The sequence below is a fragment of the Odocoileus virginianus genome, unplaced genomic scaffold (assembly GCF_023699985.2).
Source record: "Odocoileus virginianus isolate 20LAN1187 ecotype Illinois unplaced genomic scaffold, Ovbor_1.2 Unplaced_Scaffold_7, whole genome shotgun sequence".
Taxonomy (NCBI): Eukaryota; Metazoa; Chordata; class Mammalia; order Artiodactyla; family Cervidae; genus Odocoileus; species Odocoileus virginianus.
In genome coordinates this window covers 445,509-465,597 of record NW_027224269.1, presented here as the reverse complement: position 1 = coordinate 465,597, position 20,089 = coordinate 445,509, and the positions used below count along the sequence as shown (strand labels likewise).

General features: G+C 48.1%; 1 protein-coding gene across 3 annotated transcripts in view; it reads right to left on the bottom strand.

Annotated features, from left to right (window-relative positions):
- Window positions 1–19,523, bottom strand: part of IDS (iduronate 2-sulfatase) — a 28,557-nt gene extending 9,034 nt beyond the window's left edge. Inside the window, exons 1-9 of one of the 3 annotated variants that reach the window (XM_020893686.2) lie at window positions 19,265–19,523; window positions 18,726–18,862; window positions 18,014–18,191; window positions 15,433–15,521; window positions 13,569–13,769; window positions 11,997–12,167; window positions 9,727–9,853; window positions 7,742–7,915; window positions 507–5,108 (exon numbers count right to left, since the gene is read on the bottom strand). In XM_020893686.2, the coding sequence (XP_020749345.1) occupies window positions 4,636–5,108; window positions 7,742–7,915; window positions 9,727–9,853; window positions 11,997–12,167; window positions 13,569–13,769; window positions 15,433–15,521; window positions 18,014–18,191; window positions 18,726–18,862; window positions 19,265–19,358 (1,644 nt within the window). In that variant the 5' untranslated portion in view covers window positions 19,359–19,523 and the 3' untranslated portion in view covers window positions 507–4,635. Of the gene's footprint in view, window positions 1–506; window positions 5,109–7,741; window positions 7,999–9,726; window positions 9,854–11,996; window positions 12,168–13,568; window positions 13,770–15,432; window positions 15,522–18,013; window positions 18,192–18,725; window positions 18,863–19,264 lie in introns of those variants that run through there. The other 2 variants (XR_002313921.2, XM_070462664.1) reach the window with 2 other exon arrangements.
- Between the last annotated feature and the right edge of the window lie 566 nt (window positions 19,524–20,089).

Here is a 20,089-nt window from a genome sequence, read left to right as displayed (position 1 = left end):
AATGGTGGCTACCAGGGGCTGTGGGAGGGAAAGAATGGGCAGTAACTGTTGAATGGGGACAGTTTCACTTATGCAAGAGGAAGAGTTCTGAGGATGGATGCTGGTGACAGTGGCATAACACTGACTGTCCTTAATCCACGGTGCGTGCACTTAACAATGTGTGAGATGGTAAATTGGACATTATATGCATTTTACTAGTTTTTTAAAGCATACAGAAGTTGGGAATATTTGTAAAAAAAAAAATAATGTAGGAAGGGTGGTGCAGTCATGACAACTGTTAACCAAGAACTGCCGGCAATGTGAAAAAGCAGGCTAACATTACCTTAGACCAAAACACCTGAGCACAGGATTTAATGTGGTAGGTGTCCAGGTGTCTGGAGGTGGCTACTGGTCATCTTCACCATTTCCCATGTATTCTCAATTTTACAAAAGGAGCATATATACTCTTCTGATCATGGGGTAGAGAGACAGGGTAAATTAAGTATAAAAACCAACCACAAGAAAAGGAGAGGAATATGAATATTTATTAAATCTCTAGATTGGGATGGGTTTCATGTTTAATAGGAAAAGACAGGGGGAAAATCACATAGGAAAAGAGCAATTTGTTTGATTACTTAAGAAAGCAAAACCCGAAATTTAAAGGCAAACTCACATGAGAGATACAAATGCCCAACAAATGTACACAGAGAACAATGATCAAGGCCATTAATAAGCAAAGAATTCAAAGCTCAAATAGGATTCTACTTTCAGCTATTATTGGGAGGGTGGGGGTTTTTGTTTGTTTTTATGGTCTGTAATATCTGTATGCTTATTTGCTTTATTTTCAGTTTTACTATCCTAAGGGAGCAGGAGAGGACTAAAATGGAGATGCTTTCAGCAACTTGGCACTAAGTGCCCATCCTAAGGGATTAATGTGAAACACACAAAAACATTTTATTCACAAAGTTGCTTATCACAACATTATTTACAATACTGAAAATCTGGAAATTGACTAAATTGCCAATAACTGAAAGAAAGTTTAGGAAATTATGATAAAACTACACAATATACTACCACCAATATAAAGTATCTGTAATAACCACATAGGAAAATAGGAATATAAAACTGCATGATAAAGTACGTGGTATGATTACAATGTAAAAAATTTATACCCCCAAAAGGCAAGATATTTAGTGACTATCTTGGTGTAAAATACTGATGTGTTTTCTTACCTTTTATTACATTTCTGTTCTCCATTTTTTTCTAAAATTAACACATTAATTTTACAATCAGAAAAATAAACCCTTTTATTAAAGTAAGGTGCCCACAAGATTCTTCAGTGACGTTCATCTCATCCAAGAATGCAGTCGAGAGAGTTCAGAGCTCTCATCCTCTTGGAAGTAGAGGCATAGAAGCGGGCTGAGGCAGATGATTATGTATGGATGGATGGTGAAGTGGGGAGGGAACAACCTAGGGGTGGGCCGGGAGGGTGGGATTGGCAAAGGAGAGATAGGCACCAGCTCACAGACTGGCCAGCCAAGGAAAGGGGCTTTGTGGAGTCAGGGAAGACTCTGACTGCTCAGCGGAGGTCTGTGTAGACCCAGAAGTAGGCACTAACGGTGTTCTCAAAGGGCAGGATCAAAGAGGGATTTCAGGAAGACACATGGATTTTGAGGGGAGCAGGGGAGGAAAGAGGGGGGGAGGTAAACTACTTGGGAAGGAGGTGGGAAGGGCTGGGGTGATAGCAATGGTGGTGGAAGAGGAAGAGGTCAGTTGGCAGAGGGAACTCCCTGCCCTGCACTTACACCAAACACATGTGGCTCCTTGCCGGACAAGCCTTTGCAGGCAAACAGGAGAGAATCAGCCCATGGGAGGAACCTGTCAACAGCCAGGTGGATCAGGTCAACCAGTTTAGAGCTAACCTAGGGCAGCTCTGTTCAATCCACTTTCTGCCACACAGAAAGGCTGTAGATCTGTCTCATACGGTGCCCCAGTGCCCTACCCACACTGGCTCTTGAGCACTTGAAATAGGGCAAGTGAAACAGAGATTCTGCTTTTGAAATGTTGGTTGTAATTTCATTCATGAAAATTTAAAGTCACTGGGGCCTAGTGGCTACTGGTCAGCACATACGTGGCAACAGTTCTCAAAGGGCACTCTTTGGAGAAACAGGGTCAGAAGTGCAGGCTCTCAGACCCCCGCCCAGACACCCTGAAGCAGAAGCTGCCCCCTCGTGTATCTGAGCCTCTGAATTAGGGCCACTCAAGATTTCTGAGATCACTGGTCTGGGTTTCAAGTAAACTGCATGAAAGACCCCCTGGCTCAAGTGAAATAGGGATTTCTACAAAGAATGACTAGAGAACCATTCATAAAATGTGTCCAGTTCAGCAGGATTGGAGAAAAGCTATGTGATGCAACGAAGATGTGGTTTCCCTAAGCCAGGTCAAGATAAGGAATGTGGTCAGCTTTGATATGTGAAAACCAGAGAGCAGCTGCTCGTCTGGATGAATGCTGGAGACGTGCACAAGTGGCTCCACCCTGGCATCAGTGTCAAAAACACAAAAAGCAACCATCACCTGTGAGCTGATTTAGAAGAGCATGCCCCTGCATGTGAAATGCAGCCGAGTTTCTAAAAGGAGACATTTGTAAAGGGAGGCCAAGGAAAGCTAAGACCTAAGGAGAGAAGAAGCATTCTGAGTCTGTGCCCTCACTGAGAAAAGAGAAGACAGAAGTTCTTCCTGCAGAGTCAGATCAACATGCAAAACGCCCCCGAGCAGACCCAGCAGTGGCTTTGGTCACACAGGTGAGAGACAGCCAAAATGCGAGTCACTCTGCTCTTTTCAGCACAGTTCAGCTTACAACTTCAGCAAGAGGACAATTTGGAGATTTTCTGATACTAGAATGTGCTTCAAGAAATACAGAGAAAAAACAATAAGGTGTACAGATGATAGTCAACCAGGAATTCGAAATAAAAGCTTCAAAATAAAAACTTTATAACTGTAAAGTAAGAGATAAAGGTAAACACCCTGAAAAGACATCACGAGAAACTGGACTGGATTGTAAAATTCTGCATTGAAGTGATGTGAGCAATAGAGAGGATGGAGAAGGAAAAAGAAAAGGCTGAGGGACACCATCCACAAAAGTGGAGGCTTCCAGAAAAGAGATGGGATCAGCAGAGAGGAACAGGGCCCTTCACTTCTCAAGTACAAACTATTGGCAGAACATGAAGTCACTGAATCAATTAGAAGACTGTTATGTCACCATATACGCCTCCACTGTAGGCTTAGTAAAAACAAAAATCCGTATTTGAAATTTTACTGATTTGAAGTAATCTTATAATATCTTGCCTTTTTGGTTACAATGTAATGCAGTGCAATAAATTAATTTGCTGTATTTTGGTTCACAAACATTTACCTTTTACACACCAAAGCAGCACATGTAAAGAATTACAAAAAGTTACTTTGATACAGGACTACTACTCTGTTTATTAACAGAGTGCTTCACTCTTCTGATGACTACTGATGACTGATCAACATGTAGTGAACATGACCTGTGAATATCCCATTATTTTTAAGATGACATAGGCTAAGCTTATTACTACTACCTGCCTTTCCTGGTAACTTTATTTAGTGAATACAGAACCACCATCTGGGGAATTAGAAATCACCTAATATGATATTAATGAATTGCTTTCACAGTCCTCAAAAGAATTTAGAATTTACTAAAATTAATGTTATTCGTAATAGCAACTAACAGTAGACTATTTCCTTTCTGCCTCCTGGATAAATACATGTTTGCAACCAAGAATCTCCAGAGAAGAAGAATGCTAATGGTTTTAAATGTCTCAATTCAGGGATACAGTGTTACGCCTTCAACTATTTTCCACTGTGAATAAAGATGACTTTTAAAGATGGCCTTGGTGTTCAAGGGTCATATTACTTGCTAACAAATTATTGTCTGTGCCAGAAAGTCTCTGAAAAATTTTAACTAAATTTCTCATACATGTCATGCCTCTAGTTTACTTAGCATTATTTATTATTTGATATAGAAATTCCACAGTAATCACCTCATGCATATTTTGTTTTTGGATTTGAAGATTTGCAATCTTGGAAAAGTTAGAGCTAGACTTTCAGGTATTGGCATCTAACATTATTAAGTTTACATTAAAAAAAAACCTAGGGTACATGTTGATATAATATTTTGAGTGTATCAGGCTAAATTAGATATATTATTAAATTATAAACAAAAGAACCAGGAATTTATAGTATCAATCCTAGTTTGACATGTGGTTACATTTTGAAACGTACTACATTTCACAAATAATTGAAGTATTATATTTCTTGAGTACAGTGCTATGTTAAGTTACTATGCTCTTGATAGCTGAAGCTATGACAATTTCAACTTGCTCACTCTGTGCTTATTCATTCAATAAATAAGCTATGACTGTTACAAAAAAAATAAAAAAGAAAGAAAAGGTTCAGCCCAATTACAATGACAAAATCAAGTTGCAGCTGTTACATATTCTTAGGCCAAATTACTGATGCAGGTTTTGACTCCCTGCCCCTGGGGTTGATTCCAATAGTATGGGTAATCATGAAATAACCAGCTCTAATCCCTTCTCTCACTGGCATTATATATGATCTCTCTGGTTGGCGAACTCAAGGCATGAATGACTGGGGAAGGGTTCCACCCAGAGAATCATTATACACATTGTGATCCTGCAAAGGATCAGAAGCTACAAAATACAGTTCCCCTGCATGGATGTCTGAAAAATTAGCCAGAAACTCCTGGGGATTGAAGCCCACCCACACAGTATACCTGTAGTCTACCGTGCGTATGGAATAGCCCATGACCTTTATATCTTCTAAGCTCGGCTTGTCAGAATTCCACTGAGGAGAGTCAGCGGGCCGAGGGTACTGGCTATAGGCAACCAACTCCCGGGGATTACCGCGGACATGGGGCTCCTCTTCCTCACCACGGCCCTCAAAGAGCTTCAGGAGGTTCCGGCCTTCTCGGCACAGCTCCATGTGAAACGAGGGGATGGGGCAGCGTGGAGGAACACGGAGCCCCGCAAGTCCAGTGAGTGTGGGGAAGAGAGAAAGCAGCTCCACCAGGTCCTCAGTTTGCTGGCCTGAAAGAGGAAGCCACCCCGTGGAGCAGGTTACAGCCCCACACACTGACCTGTGTTCTTTTACAGCATTTATTTTAGCCCAAGAGCTTTAGGAACAAAGCCAATTCAGGTCCTCACCCAACAGCAGGGGAGAATAAAGGTGCCCTCAGCTTGCTGGCACTTTTAGAAACGATTTAAATGTAGGACCCACCAGTGTGTGGGTGACTCAGGCAAGGCCCAGACTGCTGGGGAAAGTCTGTTGAGGACAGTCTCACAGCATTGCCTGGCTGATCCCTCCTTTCTGGGTAATTGCATCTCATCCATTTCCCTCTTATTGTTGTAAAATACAAATAACATGAAATTTGCCACTGTGACCAGCTTTTAGTGCCCAGGCTGGGGGCACTCAGGACATTCCCACTGTTGTACGGCCATGCCCACCACCCAGCACAGAACTATCTTCACCTTGCACAGCTGAAACCGTCCCTGTGAAATGACTCCTCCAGCTCCAGGCACTGCCCTTCTACTATTCGTCTCTGTGTGTCCACTGCTCTAGGCCCCTCACAGACATGGAATCACATCGTGTTTGTCCTTTTGTGCCTGGCTTCTTTCACTCAGCATCACGTCTTCAGAGTCTACCCAGGTCATAGCATGTGTCAGTTTCCTTCCCTTTTAAGACTGGACGATAGCCCACTGTATGTATGTGCCATATTTTGCTTATCCATTCATCTGTCAATGGACACTTGGGTTGCTCCCACCTTTGGGCTACTAATAATGCCATGAACACTCTTCTACATAGTTTTCTTGGAGTACCTGGTTTCAGTTCTGTGGGATATATACCTAAGAGTGGAACTGCCAAGTCACATGATCGTTCTATGTTTAACTTTTAGAGGACCCACCAAACTCTTTTCCACAGGGACTGGACCATTTCACATTGCCACTGGCAAGGTCTAAGAACTCCTATTTCTCCACACCCTTGGCTGCCATTTTCTGCTTTGATAACAGCCATTCAAACAGGTATGAAATGATATCTCATTGTTGCTGATTTATCTTTAAAGGCTAAATCCTCCACTTTATTGGGACTCCTGTTAAAATTTACTGTGACTCTGGGCCATAACTCTAGCCTTTCTGGATCTTTAAGAGTTTTCTTTATATGGCTCAATTTTATTTCCAACACATTTGGTTTGTAAGTAAAATAAAAATAAAGGTAAAGACTATTTTTTAAAAGATACCTTTACAACGGCAAGGTCGGTCTAACACAACCACCTTAACCAGATAGTCCAGCTTGACATCACTAATAATGGCACAGGCCACCATGAAGTGTCCCCAGTGGGATACAGGTGGAGCCCACAACCTCACAGTGTGCAGCATGTGTCCAAAGGGTTTACCCTGAATCTAGTTCTCAGGAAGCAGCCAGACAAACCCAGACTGTGGAACATTGTACAAGATAGCTGCCCTGGATGTTTGAAAAACATGAGTTCAGGGAGATACGGGGGGCCCAGGTGACAGCCAGCCATTGTAATAACTTTTCACTCAGAGTTGAGACAGGAGTGTAAGAGGCCCCAGAGTAGGGTTCTGAAACCACCTGCTTGGGATTTAACAGGCTCATTGAAGCTGTTAACATCAGGCTCACTGAGGAAAAACTCTAGGAATCAAGGGCACAAGCCAGGAGGTTTTAGCAAGAGAAGGTGGCAGTGTGGTGCATGGTGGTGGCGGTAAGTGGGAGAAATGGTGTAGACAGATTCTGAATGAAGAGTGGCAGGAGTGCTGAAAGACTGCTCATTGAGTGCAGACCATAAGAGAAAAGATGGGCTGCTATCAGCATGGTTTTCTGGCCTGGGTAACCACTGCCATTTCCTGAGAAGGGGAAGAGTATCAAAGGCTTAAAGTCAAAGGTCAAATATTCAGCTTTGGGCACGTTAGACTGGCTGTTGGAAATCCAAGTCCAATGATCAAAGAAGACATACAAGCTTGAGAGAAAATTTGGAAAGAAATGGGATGACAGTGCAGCAACATCAATTTATAAACTGCTCAACACCTCCCCTCTGAAGTTTCAAAAAGGATTCTCAACCTGTCAGAAGATTTATCCCAGCAAATAAAGGGCTATGGTCATGTCTTCAAACTGTTTTAACATTTTTATCAATGACATGAAAGAAGACAGTGCATGCAGCACACAGAAATCAAAGGTTCAGGAAAAAACTGGGCAGTAGAGAGCAAACTTGGAAAGATCCAGAAAGGCCAGAACGATGGGCTAGAACCAAGAAAAATTTAAACAAGAGCCATTGATGGGACAGACCTGGCGCCACACCAGATGGAGGAGCTGAGGTAGCTAATGTCCCCTTGCAGAGGGCTGAGTTCCAGCTAGAAGGGCGCAGGTAATGAACTTCTGCTCACCTGTAAGGGGGAAGCCCCTGCCCCCTGCCCTGAGCCCAGAGCACACTGCTGTCACCTCCATGACGGCTCTCCCCATCTTGGGGTGGCCCCTACTCTGCCCCTCCCCCTTTCGAGCCCCCCATGGACAGGGGCCACCCTCACCAACTCTGGCTCTACCGCTCCCCTGCCCTAGGCAGAAAAACCTGAGCTGGGTGGTGAGGGGGTTTCTGTACCAACTAAAGGCACCCCTGCTGTCAAGCAGCATCACTTCTGCATTTCCATACCTGGCTCTGGCGCTTCTGAGACGGAATCAAAAGGGTCGAGGTAAGGGAAAAACTTCTCGCCTTCCACCGGAAGTGGGGCTGTCCTTCCGGGGACATAGAACATCAGAGGCACTCGTGTAGTGACGTCAAAATTACTGTATTTCGCCCATTCTCCATGTTCACCGAGAGCCCATCCTGGTTCATAAAAATCAGAGCATGACAGAATATGAATCAGCACCTCACAGCTTGCTCACTTCAGTTAGACACCACTTCATTCCCTGTTGTAAAAGCCAGAGGAAGCAAAAACTCAGCATCTAGAAGAAATTCCGCTAGAATTACCACACAGAAAGATAAGAGGTGGAGTCATTGTGACTCAAATCACACAAGCTCAGGTTTGCACTTGTGGGTGTGTACCACAAAAACAAGATCTCTGAGACTGAGGCACAGTTTCCCACATTTTAAAAAGACATGTGTATCTTTTTCAATTTTTACGAAACACCACAGACCAAAGAAAATAACTTCCGGTTCCACATGCTTAACCTTGATTTAAAAACAACTCCGAAGCCTCCTTTAAAATACTTCTTGCAAAAGACAGCTTGAATACCCCTAGCTGGCAATTTCCAATCACTTTGAGTGCCCTTTTTGATACAAAAAATATAAAACAGAGAGAAAGTATTTCATATTAAAAAATAAACAAAATAATGTCAAGCTGCCATGTACAGGTTCAAGAAGGCTTCTGTAGTTCGGATGTAGGCAGTCCCAGGAGGGCCCTTTGGGAAGGGCCATTTGTCATCAAGTGCAACTGCCTCAGAGCAGAAGCTAGTTTCCAGCTGGCCTGGCCTTCACAGGGCTTCAGGGGCCATGGTGGCACTGGAGGAGGAAACTGGGCACTGAGAAGGGGGTTCCAAAGGTGATGGCAGATCATTAGGGAAACAGTGAAAACTTATGACACCTCCATACTTAACTTACGAGTCTTTATAAGGTGTAAGGTAGGCTTGTGAGAAATGACACGGAGAATTGTCTATGACATTAAGTGGAAAAAACAAACCAGGGAACAAAACAGGACATAAGCACAATCGATCTTGCCATATTTTACAGCTATACATTATGCACATACACACTCATGACATAGAGTCCCATGTATATGCATGACGAAGGATGGATGCCTATCTGTCAACACCAGTTAGCTCTGGGCAAGTGGGATAAAGGGCAGTGTGCTCTGTGTGCTTCGTTCTCATCACAATGAACACATGCTATGATCTAAAACAGTCCCACTTCATATATGACAATGTTAGAGAATTATTTTCCTGTTTCTAAGTAGGACAGTGGTAGTATAGTCAAACTTCAAAAGAGCCAAATTTATTAGAGATACTGTTTAGAAAACTGAACTACCTGAGCCTGGCTTCAAAACAATTTGGGGATGGGGGTGTGGGTGAGGATGAGACCAACAAGACTGCTGTGAGTGGATAACTGAGGCATAGGAACATGGGGAAAGGGGCTCACTGGCCCCAAACACACCTCAGAAAAGAATCCTTTTAAAAAGATATTTTTATTATTGGAACAAGTGGGAAACTGCCTTAGAGACCCAAAGTAGTGAGCCCCAGGATCCCAGCAGACAGGACAGCGGGGATCAGGCCTGAAGGCCATGTTGGGCTCTGCCAGCATTGTTCTGCACCCTCCTCAGACAAACTAAGAGTCCTCCAACCCTCTCGGTGAGAAATGGGGGCTCCTGCTGAGTTCACCAAGAAAGAAAGATTAGTATGAGGTCCATCCCACCTACCCACTTCCACCAGCTAAGATACTTCTTTGACTCAAGAGAGGCCTGGCCTCCATGGAGAGAAGTCCTGGGTCTAACAAGGTGAATACAAAAGCACCCAAGACTGCAGACTCAGGGCACTCCTGATTCACGGAAGAGAATACACACCTATTTCACGCAAGCTAGGGAAGTTTTCACAGACAAGTTCAGATGCTTTGAGTGACTCGCCAGGGCCATTCAAAACACTTACCATGATCGGAGGTAAGTGCCACGATCGTGCTGCTGGCCAGCTGAAGGTCATCCAGAGCACTCAAGAGGTGGCCGACCTGTGTATCCAAATAGGATACACAGGCAAAGTAGCTCTGGCGGATTTTCCGCTGCAGATAAAAAATAGTAATGCAAGTGACTACGATTTAATGTGTATGGCATACCCAGATACAGTGCTTGTTTGAACGCCCCTCCTGAGCCCCAGCCCTTTGGTGCCCTTGGTGACATTTTTCAACAAGAATAGAACACTCATTCCCTCCCCATACCCTGGCCTCAGCGTGTGTGTGTGCTAAGTTGCTCAGTCGTGTCTGACTCTTTGTGACCCTATGGACTATAACCCTCCAGGCTCCTCTGTCCATGGATTCTCCAGGCAAGAATACTGGAGTGGGTTGCCATTTCCCTTCTCCAGGGGATCTTCCTGACGCAGGGATTGAACCTGCATCTCTTATGTCTCCTGTATTGGCAGGCAGGTTCTTTACCACTAGTGCCTTCCACAGCCACAGCCAAATTCCCACTTTTGGGGGCAAGTCAGCAAATCAGTTTTCACTTTTGGACACAGATCACAGTGGATAGATATGCCTCTTACTATTCACTTCTGTCTCCTTCACATATCCTTATGAGTCCCAGGAAATGACCATGTACACAGAAACTGATGCCTCAACCTCCCAAACTCTGAAGTGAAGTGAAGTGAGGTTGCTCAGTCGTGTCTGACTCTTTGCAACCCCACGAACTGTAGCCCACCAGGCTCCTCTGTCCATGGGATTTTCCAGGCATGAATACTGGAGTGGGTTACCATTTTCTTCTCCAGAGGATCTTCCCGACCCAGGGATCGAACCCAGGTCTCCCACATTGTAGGCAGATGCTTACCGTCCCAAACTCTGAGAGTCACGCCAAAGATGCCATAAAGCTGTACTCATATCCTGGGCTCTAACAAAGTATGACATACTTGGTGGCTTAAAACAACAGAAACGGATTGTCTCCCAGTTGTGGAGGCCAGAAGTCTGAACTCAACGTGTAGGCAGGGCCGGGCTCTCTCTGAAGGCTCCAGGAGAAGAATGTTCTAGCTTAGGGTGGTGGCTGCAATCTCTGGGGCTCCAGCCTCTGCCCCAACCACCCGTGGAGTCCTTCTGCTGTCTCTCTCCTCTTCTTATGAGAACCCCAGTCACTGCGGATGTGGCCCCGGTCTATGACAGCATGAGCTCACCCATGTCACATCTTCCAAACAAGGTCACGTTCTGAAGCCCTGGGGGTCAGGACTGTCACAGATCTTGCTGAGGCACACAACTCAACCCTAAGGGTGGCCATGAGCAGGCCTCTCCTCTGGGTCATTTGTCACCTGGCAGAAGATCATAGCCATGTTCTCTCCAACAAGCTGCCTACCGCGCACCCTCCTCAGACTCTCGGCCCAAGTGGCTCCTGGAGCAGAAGGTGTCTGCTGGCCTGACTCTGCCCCTGCCTTTTTCATGGGAAGGAAGAAGATCATGTTTTCAGTGTCTTCCTGGGCCACCTACATCAGAATCCCCATGAAGATTTGTGGGCTGCACGGTGTCCTGGCCCCACTTTGACTCAGAGCTGGAAGCTGGGAGTGGAGTCCGAGAACCTGCATTTCCCACAAAGCACACCTGGCGATTCCAATGGGAAGACAGTGTGAAAACACTGTTGTCTGCCTTCCCATATAGAGGGCCCGTTGGAATGTTCATGTGGTAACAGAAGGGCAGGGCCACATATGGAATATTCCAGAAAGTGTATCCTCAACATCCACTTTGCACTTCAGGGAAGGGGGGCTGGCAAGTCAGCACAAGGATTCCAACTCCAGAATTGCTCTATCCCCACATCATGACAAATGGACCCCAGACACAGCAGCTGGACAGCGCTGGCCATGTGTGTGCCCCGCTCCCTCTGCACCAAGGCCCCATCACTAAGCCACCTCCTGATACCAATGGGTGCACGTATCAGCTTTCCCACAGAGGAGACTCACCAGGACCAGCAAACCTAGAGTTTCAGCTAGCACAGGAGTCACCAACCACCCTCCACCTGACAGACTTGTCACCTGGATTCAACAGCATTTCCCATTAGTGAGGGTTACCCAGGCCTCATCTCCATCCTGGGGCCCCAGCCAGTGAGTTCCCAAGTCTCCTGACAACCCCCTTCTTTGGAATGGGGATGCTGAAGGGGAGATTTGTCAATCTACCCAGCACATCCACCCCTGACCCCTGCGCTCCACAGGATGCTTCACACATAGAAACTTGGTACCTGAAAATCAGCAGGAATAGGGCCATAGGGCACACTGAGATTTAAGGCTTGGACGTCCTCCCGCTGCCTGAGGTCCATCCAGGGGTTGTAAGCCACCAGAGGAAGACCAGCGGGGACCTGGGGGTCAGGAGCCAGGCTGACGTTCTCCAAGGGATATAGCTTCTGAAATTCCTTGGGGGAAAAGCACACAAAGCCACCAGGATGTCACTCTTCTGGCAAAGGCACAGGCTGGGCCTCTTCTCTCCACCTGTGATGCACTGACACAGGTGTCTCCCTGCCTGAAAGTCACTGTCACGAGACACCAGTGCTAATGAAATCATTCGACTGGTTTCCTGCAAACCAATCAGTGACAGCTCTCTTCCTTCATAGGGACCGGTGCCCTCCTATTTCTGTTACCACCTCCCCTCCAACTAGAAAACATGTGGAGAGTTGTTGCCAGCTCCCCGAACCACTCTCATGTTCACAGTCACTGGGAGAGCTCACAGGCTACGATTATAACAGTGAAAGCATATGAGACACAGCAAAGGGGATACTCTGGGGGACACCAGGAACAGCCCCAGTGCAGTCACACAGGATGTGAGTCATTCCCCCAGCAATGAGTTGTTTGACATTTATGCCACACTGCCAGCCGGGAAGCAGAGGCTCATGAAAGCCTCACCGCCCAGGGCTTTGACGAGGCTGGTCACCCAGGTACCCTCTGCCTGCACAGATCAAAATCCCAGACTTGAGGCAGGAAAGCAGGGGTTTCTGTGGACAGTCCGGGCCTAGACAGTCACTCAGCAGTTTTGGGAGAGGGGAGAACACTCACTCCCAGGAGCCAGGTTCCCCAAAGCTGGGTCAAGGTCAAACCTCATGAGCAGGCCCAGAGGTAGGCTAACTCCTTCTGCATGGGACAAAGAAGTGAGTCCCCCTCTGGCAAGGGGGCTGACAGGTCCTGCAAGGAAGGCCCGATGCCCTAGGCCAGTCAAAGGCAGACAAACACAGCATCAGAGAGCAGCCTCTGGTCTCCACTCCCATCGCAAACGACGGGCCTGCTTTGTGAAACCAAAAGGATGGGCTGCTTAGGCCCAGGGAAAACACGATAGGGAAAACTGAAAAATATTCTGCAAAAGAAGTGACTACATACTCTAAATAATATGCATGTAAGCACAGGATTTGAGGCTCGAACAAGTCACACAGGGCCCTGTGTTTCAAAGCTCAGGGGAAAGGCAGTTAAGTTGACTAGGGTTGCACAGCCCCTGGAGGGGTGTCCCAGGGACCATCCCTTACTGTGGGCTAGGGTGGCCGGCTCTGCCACCCTTCTCCATGATGATTTCACCATCCACCCCTACATGACTCACTGTATCCAAGGAAAAAACCCTCCAGTGGAGGAAGGAGAAAACCCAGCGTTTCCAACTAGATTACTATCCTAAGTCTCCTTCTTAGCCTTAACCTCTGAAACCCAGCATCCCACCACTGAGTACACCAGTGCCATCAGGCAGCCCTGGTGACTGGGGATGGCCAGATGTGGCCACCTTTACAATGACCCAGCTATCACAGCTGTGCTGGATCAGTCCTCAGCCAGCTCTTCACCTTGGGGTATCTGAAGGGGATGTGTGGCTTATGGTACCCCACAGCCAGGAAGAAAGGACTGGCCGATGTTTTCATCTTTCCCAACAACTGTATAGCTTGCTCAGTGCTCTGCATATCAGGCAGGGTGCCCTCAGGCACATCCACCACATCCACGGGGCACAGCAGGTTGGCATGGAGTTCTCCATCTGGTCCCCTACAGGTCTTTCAAAACAAAACATATAAAATCAGCTTTTTAAATGCAAGAAACAGAAGCCATGAGAGTTTCACACAACCAATTCAGCTTTTTTTACCTCTAGAACATTAAGTATTAGACTAGACAGGCACACAGGAAGCAGTACCGAAACACAGAAGTGCTTCTTATTTTCCAGGCAGAGGCCAGAAGTCCACCAGCACTTAGCTTCCTGTGGTGTATCTTCTGTTTCTACATCATAATTAATTAAAGGAAACCCAAGTAAACTAATGATAAAAAAAATAGCTGTCTCCAACTCAACAATAAAAAACATAGACAAAGGACTTGAATACATATTTCCCCAAAGAAGATAGACAGATGGCCAATAATTACATGTAGAGATACTTAACGTCATTAAGGAAATGAAAAAAAAAATGTTTTCAATTTCAAAGACAGACTAAAGCTTCTAAGTGACAGGGCTGCAGTTAACTGGATAAAGTGATAGTTGGTAGAATTTTGAGGTCCTCATGTACATCATGCACAGGATGGAACTGAACCTACTTCTTCATTTCCTAAAGCAGACACGTTGGCCACAAGGCCAATTTCAGTTTGGACCATGGTTTCTACCTCACAAACACCCAGAGGCAGTGGCAGCTGCTGCTACATCTCACTGAGGAGCATCCTTTCACAGGCCTGCCTTGTCCATGCCGCCCTGGCCAGGACAGCCACCACCTGCCTCTTAGTACCCACTCAGCTGCCATGTTCACATGGTCTGCAACACCCCTGGGAATGTGGTGCAGTCAGACCCATCACTTTTGAGAATGATATGAGGGATGGGTTCATGGACCTGGCATTTGTGAGGCCACTAAAAGTAGGGAGATGATCTCAGGGAACAGAAGGCTTGAGATGCAGTCTTCCAACCTTATTCTGTTAACACTCAAGCCACTGGCCAAAGGTCAGAGCCCCCTGACTTTCACTGTATTCTGAAATGAAAGTTTTCGTGAGTTTAGAAAATTCTTCTGCACCCCACCAATCTCCCCCAGTCCACACCCTTCTCCCACATGATGGCTCTAAAAACCTCTGAGAAACATGTCATTTCTCAGTGCTCTAGCTGGTGTTCTGAATTTCTTAAATGTGAGTTTTAGTTGCATTTATACATTGGGGGGATGGTGAATTCTCTGAACCATCATTAAGTTTCCTTATAGACTCCTTTTTTTCATAATGCTCTAAAATTTTAAAGCCCCTATCAAAGGTCTCAGCACCAGAACACATCCATTAGGCCCAAGACAGAGAGACAGACAGTTGGAAAGCCTTTCTCCCCATCTGGGCTGAGGCGCTCAGAGCACAGGTCTGTCTTCTCCCTTCCATGTCTCACCATCTCCTCTAACCCTCTGCACAGAGCTTTCCCCAGAGGGAGCACAAAGGAGCCATTAAATAAGTCTTACACATTAGAGCAGAAGTTTCTAGAGTGACACATCCCAGCCAGCTTCTAAAACCTCAGCCACCTCTCCACTGGACTTAATGCTAAAGATCCTAACACTTGTCTCTGTCAAGTCATGATCACAAACCAAAGCCACAAAGCTCACCATAGAACCAGCTAGAAAGAACATAGAATACATGCAATAGTTAACTTTAATCTGGTAGACAGAGAATAAGAGGTTCCTCTTCAGAACAGTACCCCTTTCAGAGCCTCACCTTGGTGTTTTCATACTTTTCAGAGGAGGGATGATAAGGTGGAACAGACCAGCTGTATGGAGAATCATCACTATGATTGGAAGATATCCCTTGGGAGGAAAAGGAAAAGTCATTAAATACAGCATGGCGGGTCCCTCAATGCCCTCCCCACTCAAAATGTACACTTTGCATACAACTGGGGAAGGGCCAACCCCCTCTTCTGGCCTCAGTCGCCTCATCTATGAGACCAGGAGCTAGGCCAGATGACAAGAAGTCCCCACAGGAGCTGTCCCTCTGGGCTTCTTCCTGAGCCCTGAGCATTGGACCTGGCCCCAAAGAGCCCTCGCTGGCACCTCTCCCCACCCAACGAGGAAGGCAGCAGAGGCACGGGCACAACCAGGGATGGCTAGGCCAGGGAAGGCTCCACAAAGGGGGCGTCTTGTTGGATGCCAACCAGACAGGAAGCAAGGGGAATGGGACTTGAACCCCTGCCTCAGGACGTCAGGGCCAGTGCTCGTTCATGAGGCAGAAACCCACCCAAGCTCAGTAGTCCACAGTCTATTTGGGAAAACAACATAACAATGTGCAACACCCAGGAAGGACGGCAGCTGTCTGGGGAGGAGAAGCACTGTGGAAGCGGGGAGCCCTGGGCACAGAGGGGACATGGGTCCGGGCAGGGGGGGCAGTGAGGGCCCTGGACGGAGGGAGGGAGAGCCTGTATCGGCTCAGTGGGGAGGAGCAAGGGCAGCACGGGCACACAAGGGGACTGCCGTGACGAGCTGGGCAAGGCGGGCCTGAGGCAAAGGCGTGGCAGGCAGAGGGCTTCTCAACAGCACAGGCACCAAGATGTGGCTCACAGACCTGCTCCAAACCCCAGCACTGCCCTCCGTGCCCGTGCAACCTCGGGCGAGTGACCTGACCTCCCCAGCCTCAGTTTCCTCCCTGGGGAAGTGAGACCCATGAGAAAACCCTACCCCCAGCCTGCCAGAGGATCAGGGCGGTGGCCAGGCACTCAGTCAAGGAGGCCAAGTCAGCCTCGAGCAGGCCCCTCCCTGACAGAACCGGTTCTTGAGAACAAAGACTCTCTTGAAAAATGTGTCTTCATGAGGGCTGCAGTGCTACATTCATCCCCACTAAGACAATCCCATGAGCTCATTCTTGGGAGGAAGGAGGCCTCCTTCCTGAAGCACCATCTCCCCTCCACTGTGTCTCCTTTCTTGGGCTCTCCCTCCAGTGGTGCTCAGGCGAGGGTGTCAAGATGGGAGCAGAAAGTTCTAGTGCTGCCAGCCTTTCGGCCACGCAACATGATTCCTGGCAGATTCACCTTCAAAACTGGGCCCAACTTTGCAGCCCCTCCTGATAAGTGCTACATGGGACAGAGCTTGAGCTCACAATGCACCCCCACGCTCCCCTGGGAAGGGAATCAAGGTTGCTGCCACTCCAGCTTCCCAGAGGAGTAATGGGAGAATCAAAGATGATGAATGATTTGCCCGAGGTCAACTGCACAGCTAAGCAATGGCAGGATTGAAGGCAGGAGGAGAAGGGGACAACAGAAGATGAGATGGTTGGATGGCATCACCGATTCAATGGACATGAGCTTGAGCAAGCTCCAGGAGTTGGTGATGGACAGGGAAGCCTTGTGTGCTGCAGTCCATGGGGTTGCAAAGATGGACACGACTAGCTGAGGGAACAACAACAAAGCAGTGGCAGAGCTGGGACTAGAAGCCAGCGGCCCGCACCCCAGTGCTACTGTCCATCAGCAGTTCACTCTGCCTCCAGAGATGCTCATCCAATGGACGTGAGGGAACCTGAAAACAAGGGGGACTAAACTACTATACATGTCTCTGTTAGACCACCATGCTGCCATTAAAAATGATGGTGTGAATAGTCACTACATGGGAAAATGTGCTTAAAACACTCACAGCATATAACTGTATATACAGGAAAAGCTCAAATCAGAAAAATAATGCACTCATCAAAATACAACTCTTCTCCATGTGCCACAAGTACAAGTAATTTATATTCTTTAGTTTATACTTTCCTTCTTTTCCACCCAACTTTTTGCAAAATAACCATGAATTACTTCAAGGTAAAAAAAAAAAAAATAAGTATGTGCTTCAGCCTTCTCATTTTGGCATTAAAGAGAGCCAGTTCACCAGGAAGTGTTGAAGGTCAGAGACCCTGGTACCAGCTCACTCCCCTCTTTCTGACCTAACTCACAGACAGTGGGCAGACAACCCCCACAAAATTGCAGCCTCTTCACTGGGCAAGTCAACAGAGCTGCCCTGATCTTACTTTACTGCCAGGGAGCCAAGGGTACAGGGGGTCAGGTGCAGAGCTGGACTCACAGGCAATGCTGGCCCCCCTTCATTCCCATCACCAGTATCCGAAAGAAAGAAAAAGCTCTTCTACCATTTCTCACTTTGGGTGAGAACACAAAGTCAAGGTGAGAAGTGCTACTTTGGACAAAGACATCAGTGACTGACAAGGTGTCCACCGAGCCCAAAAAGGCCTCTGCAGAGAGAGCTCCAACCCCAGGAGGGGTCTCCAGTCCCCAAGCACGAAAAAAGAGAGAACCCAGACTCTGCAGGGCAAGCAGTACCAGGGTGAAAGACTTTTCCAACCGACATGGTCACGTAGCCGTTCTCCTTGAAGTACTGGGGGATGGTGGAGAAGTTTCCAGCGTGCACCCTCCAGTAGGAGTTGAAGTCATACAGGCGGGTAGTGTCTGGTCTCCTCCCAGTGAGGAAGGACACGCGGCTCGGGGCGCACACGGCTTGCTGGTAGGGAGCAGAAGCAAAAGGACACGTCCTCAGAGGAAAACAACGTCTGGCAGCTAAAAGGTAACCAGGCAACCTCCCGGGTCCTCAGCTAACAGCTTGGCGGCTGAGTCATGCAGATCTCAAAGCCAACTAGCTGGATTTGGGCCTCCTGCCAGAAAGAAGTCTTTCCCGAGAGGAGCGGAAGGCCTCAGCCCCTCCATCCAGCAGATGACTGTGTCCTTCTGCCTAATGGCGTCTCTCGGGGCCCCAGAGCGGGCAGGGTCTTGGGGAGCACATGGGGTAGGACTACCATGGCAGTACCCCTTCTTTCTCAGCACCAGGCCATCCCCATTGTGGGGAAGAAAGCTGAGCACGATAGGACCAGGGCACACCCTCCACCCCAGGAGAAGTACCCTTTGAAGGCAACCAGCTGTCTTGCCAGTGGACAACCAGGTTTTCTCAACCACCATTTCCCTTTTAATAAAGAGACGCCATCCCACAACCCTCAGTGCACAGTGGGAGGGGGGCACGCCCAGAGGTGCCCAGACATACCTGGGCAAAGGCATTCTGGAAGAGAAGGCTGCGGGAGGCCAGTTGGTCGATGTTTGGGGACCTTATGAGCTTGTTCCCATAACAGCCCAGGGAGGGGCGTAGGTCATCCACGATGATGAGAAGGACATTCAGAGGATCTGCACAGGGGAAGGGCTGCAGTGAGATCACCTGGACTGACACCTAACCCCCACCAGTAGCAGATGCTAGGGTACCAAGAGGCCTAAGGCTGGCACAGGAGCCTTGACAGCCCAGCCAGCCAAGCCAGGGAGAGTGGAAGCGGGCGCACAGAGGAAGCCCCAGTCCTGGGTGGCAAGCAAGGTTAGGCTCTGGCCATGGCCTCAAGCCTGGATGAGGGAGGGAGGGAAGGAAGGAGAGTAAGAACAGGGAGGGAGGGCACGAAGGATGGGAGAAGCGATGGTGGGTAGGAGGGAGGGGAGGAAGGATGGACGGAATGGTAGGAGAGAAGGAGCGAGGGAGTTAACGAGGGACCTAGCCAGGGAACGAGAGACGGAGCCCCGCAATAGGGACGAAGGACGCACCTGTGGCGTTGCCTGGCGCCGGGGGTTCGCGGGAGGCACAGACAGCACCCAGCACCAGGCCAAGCCATAGCAGGGAACGGCTGGGTGGTGGCATTTCTGCCCCAGAGCAGCCGCTCCAGGGCGACGGCTACAGGTTTCGGCAGGGCCGGGCCGCTCCCGCCTCCTGTCCCTCATCGGAAACTCGGGAAAGCGGCGAGAAATGGCTATAAGCCGCCGCACAAGCCGAGCCCGGGCCGAGCGCGAGTACGCCTGCGCGAGATCCGGGCCACAGTGGGCGGGGCCCTGACTCTAGCGAAGCGCCCGCCCCGCCCCGCGGCCCCGCCCACATGGCCGACCTCCTCGCGGGGAGCGGTGGCCCCGCCCACCTGGCCGAGAGTCTCGCCCACTGCCCCTTTAGGACAGGAGCACAAGGAGTCTTTCCAGGTGTCCTCAAAGATTTCCGTTGCAACCACTGTCCTCAACCAGCAGTTTCCCGCCTCTTTGCCTTTGCTCGTGCAATGCTTTTCACCTAGAAGTCCTTCCCTTCCTTCTTCTGTCTATAAAGTCATACTTTTCCTTGCAGATCAGCCCGAATGCCATTCTCCTTCCATGGTGTCCTTTAAGAGCCCACCTTGCTCCATCTAAAAGGATTCCTATCCTATGCATTTGCTCAACACTTATTAAGTACACCAGATATGTATCCCGAGCACTGCTGGCGGCTTGTGAGTTCTAAGTCCCTACCCTGGTGGACCTTGTGGACAATAAATGACCAAATAATATGGGGGGTGGGGCATGGGGAGTTTCACGTTATTTTCTATGGGGTGACCAGGCAAAGCCTCAATAGTA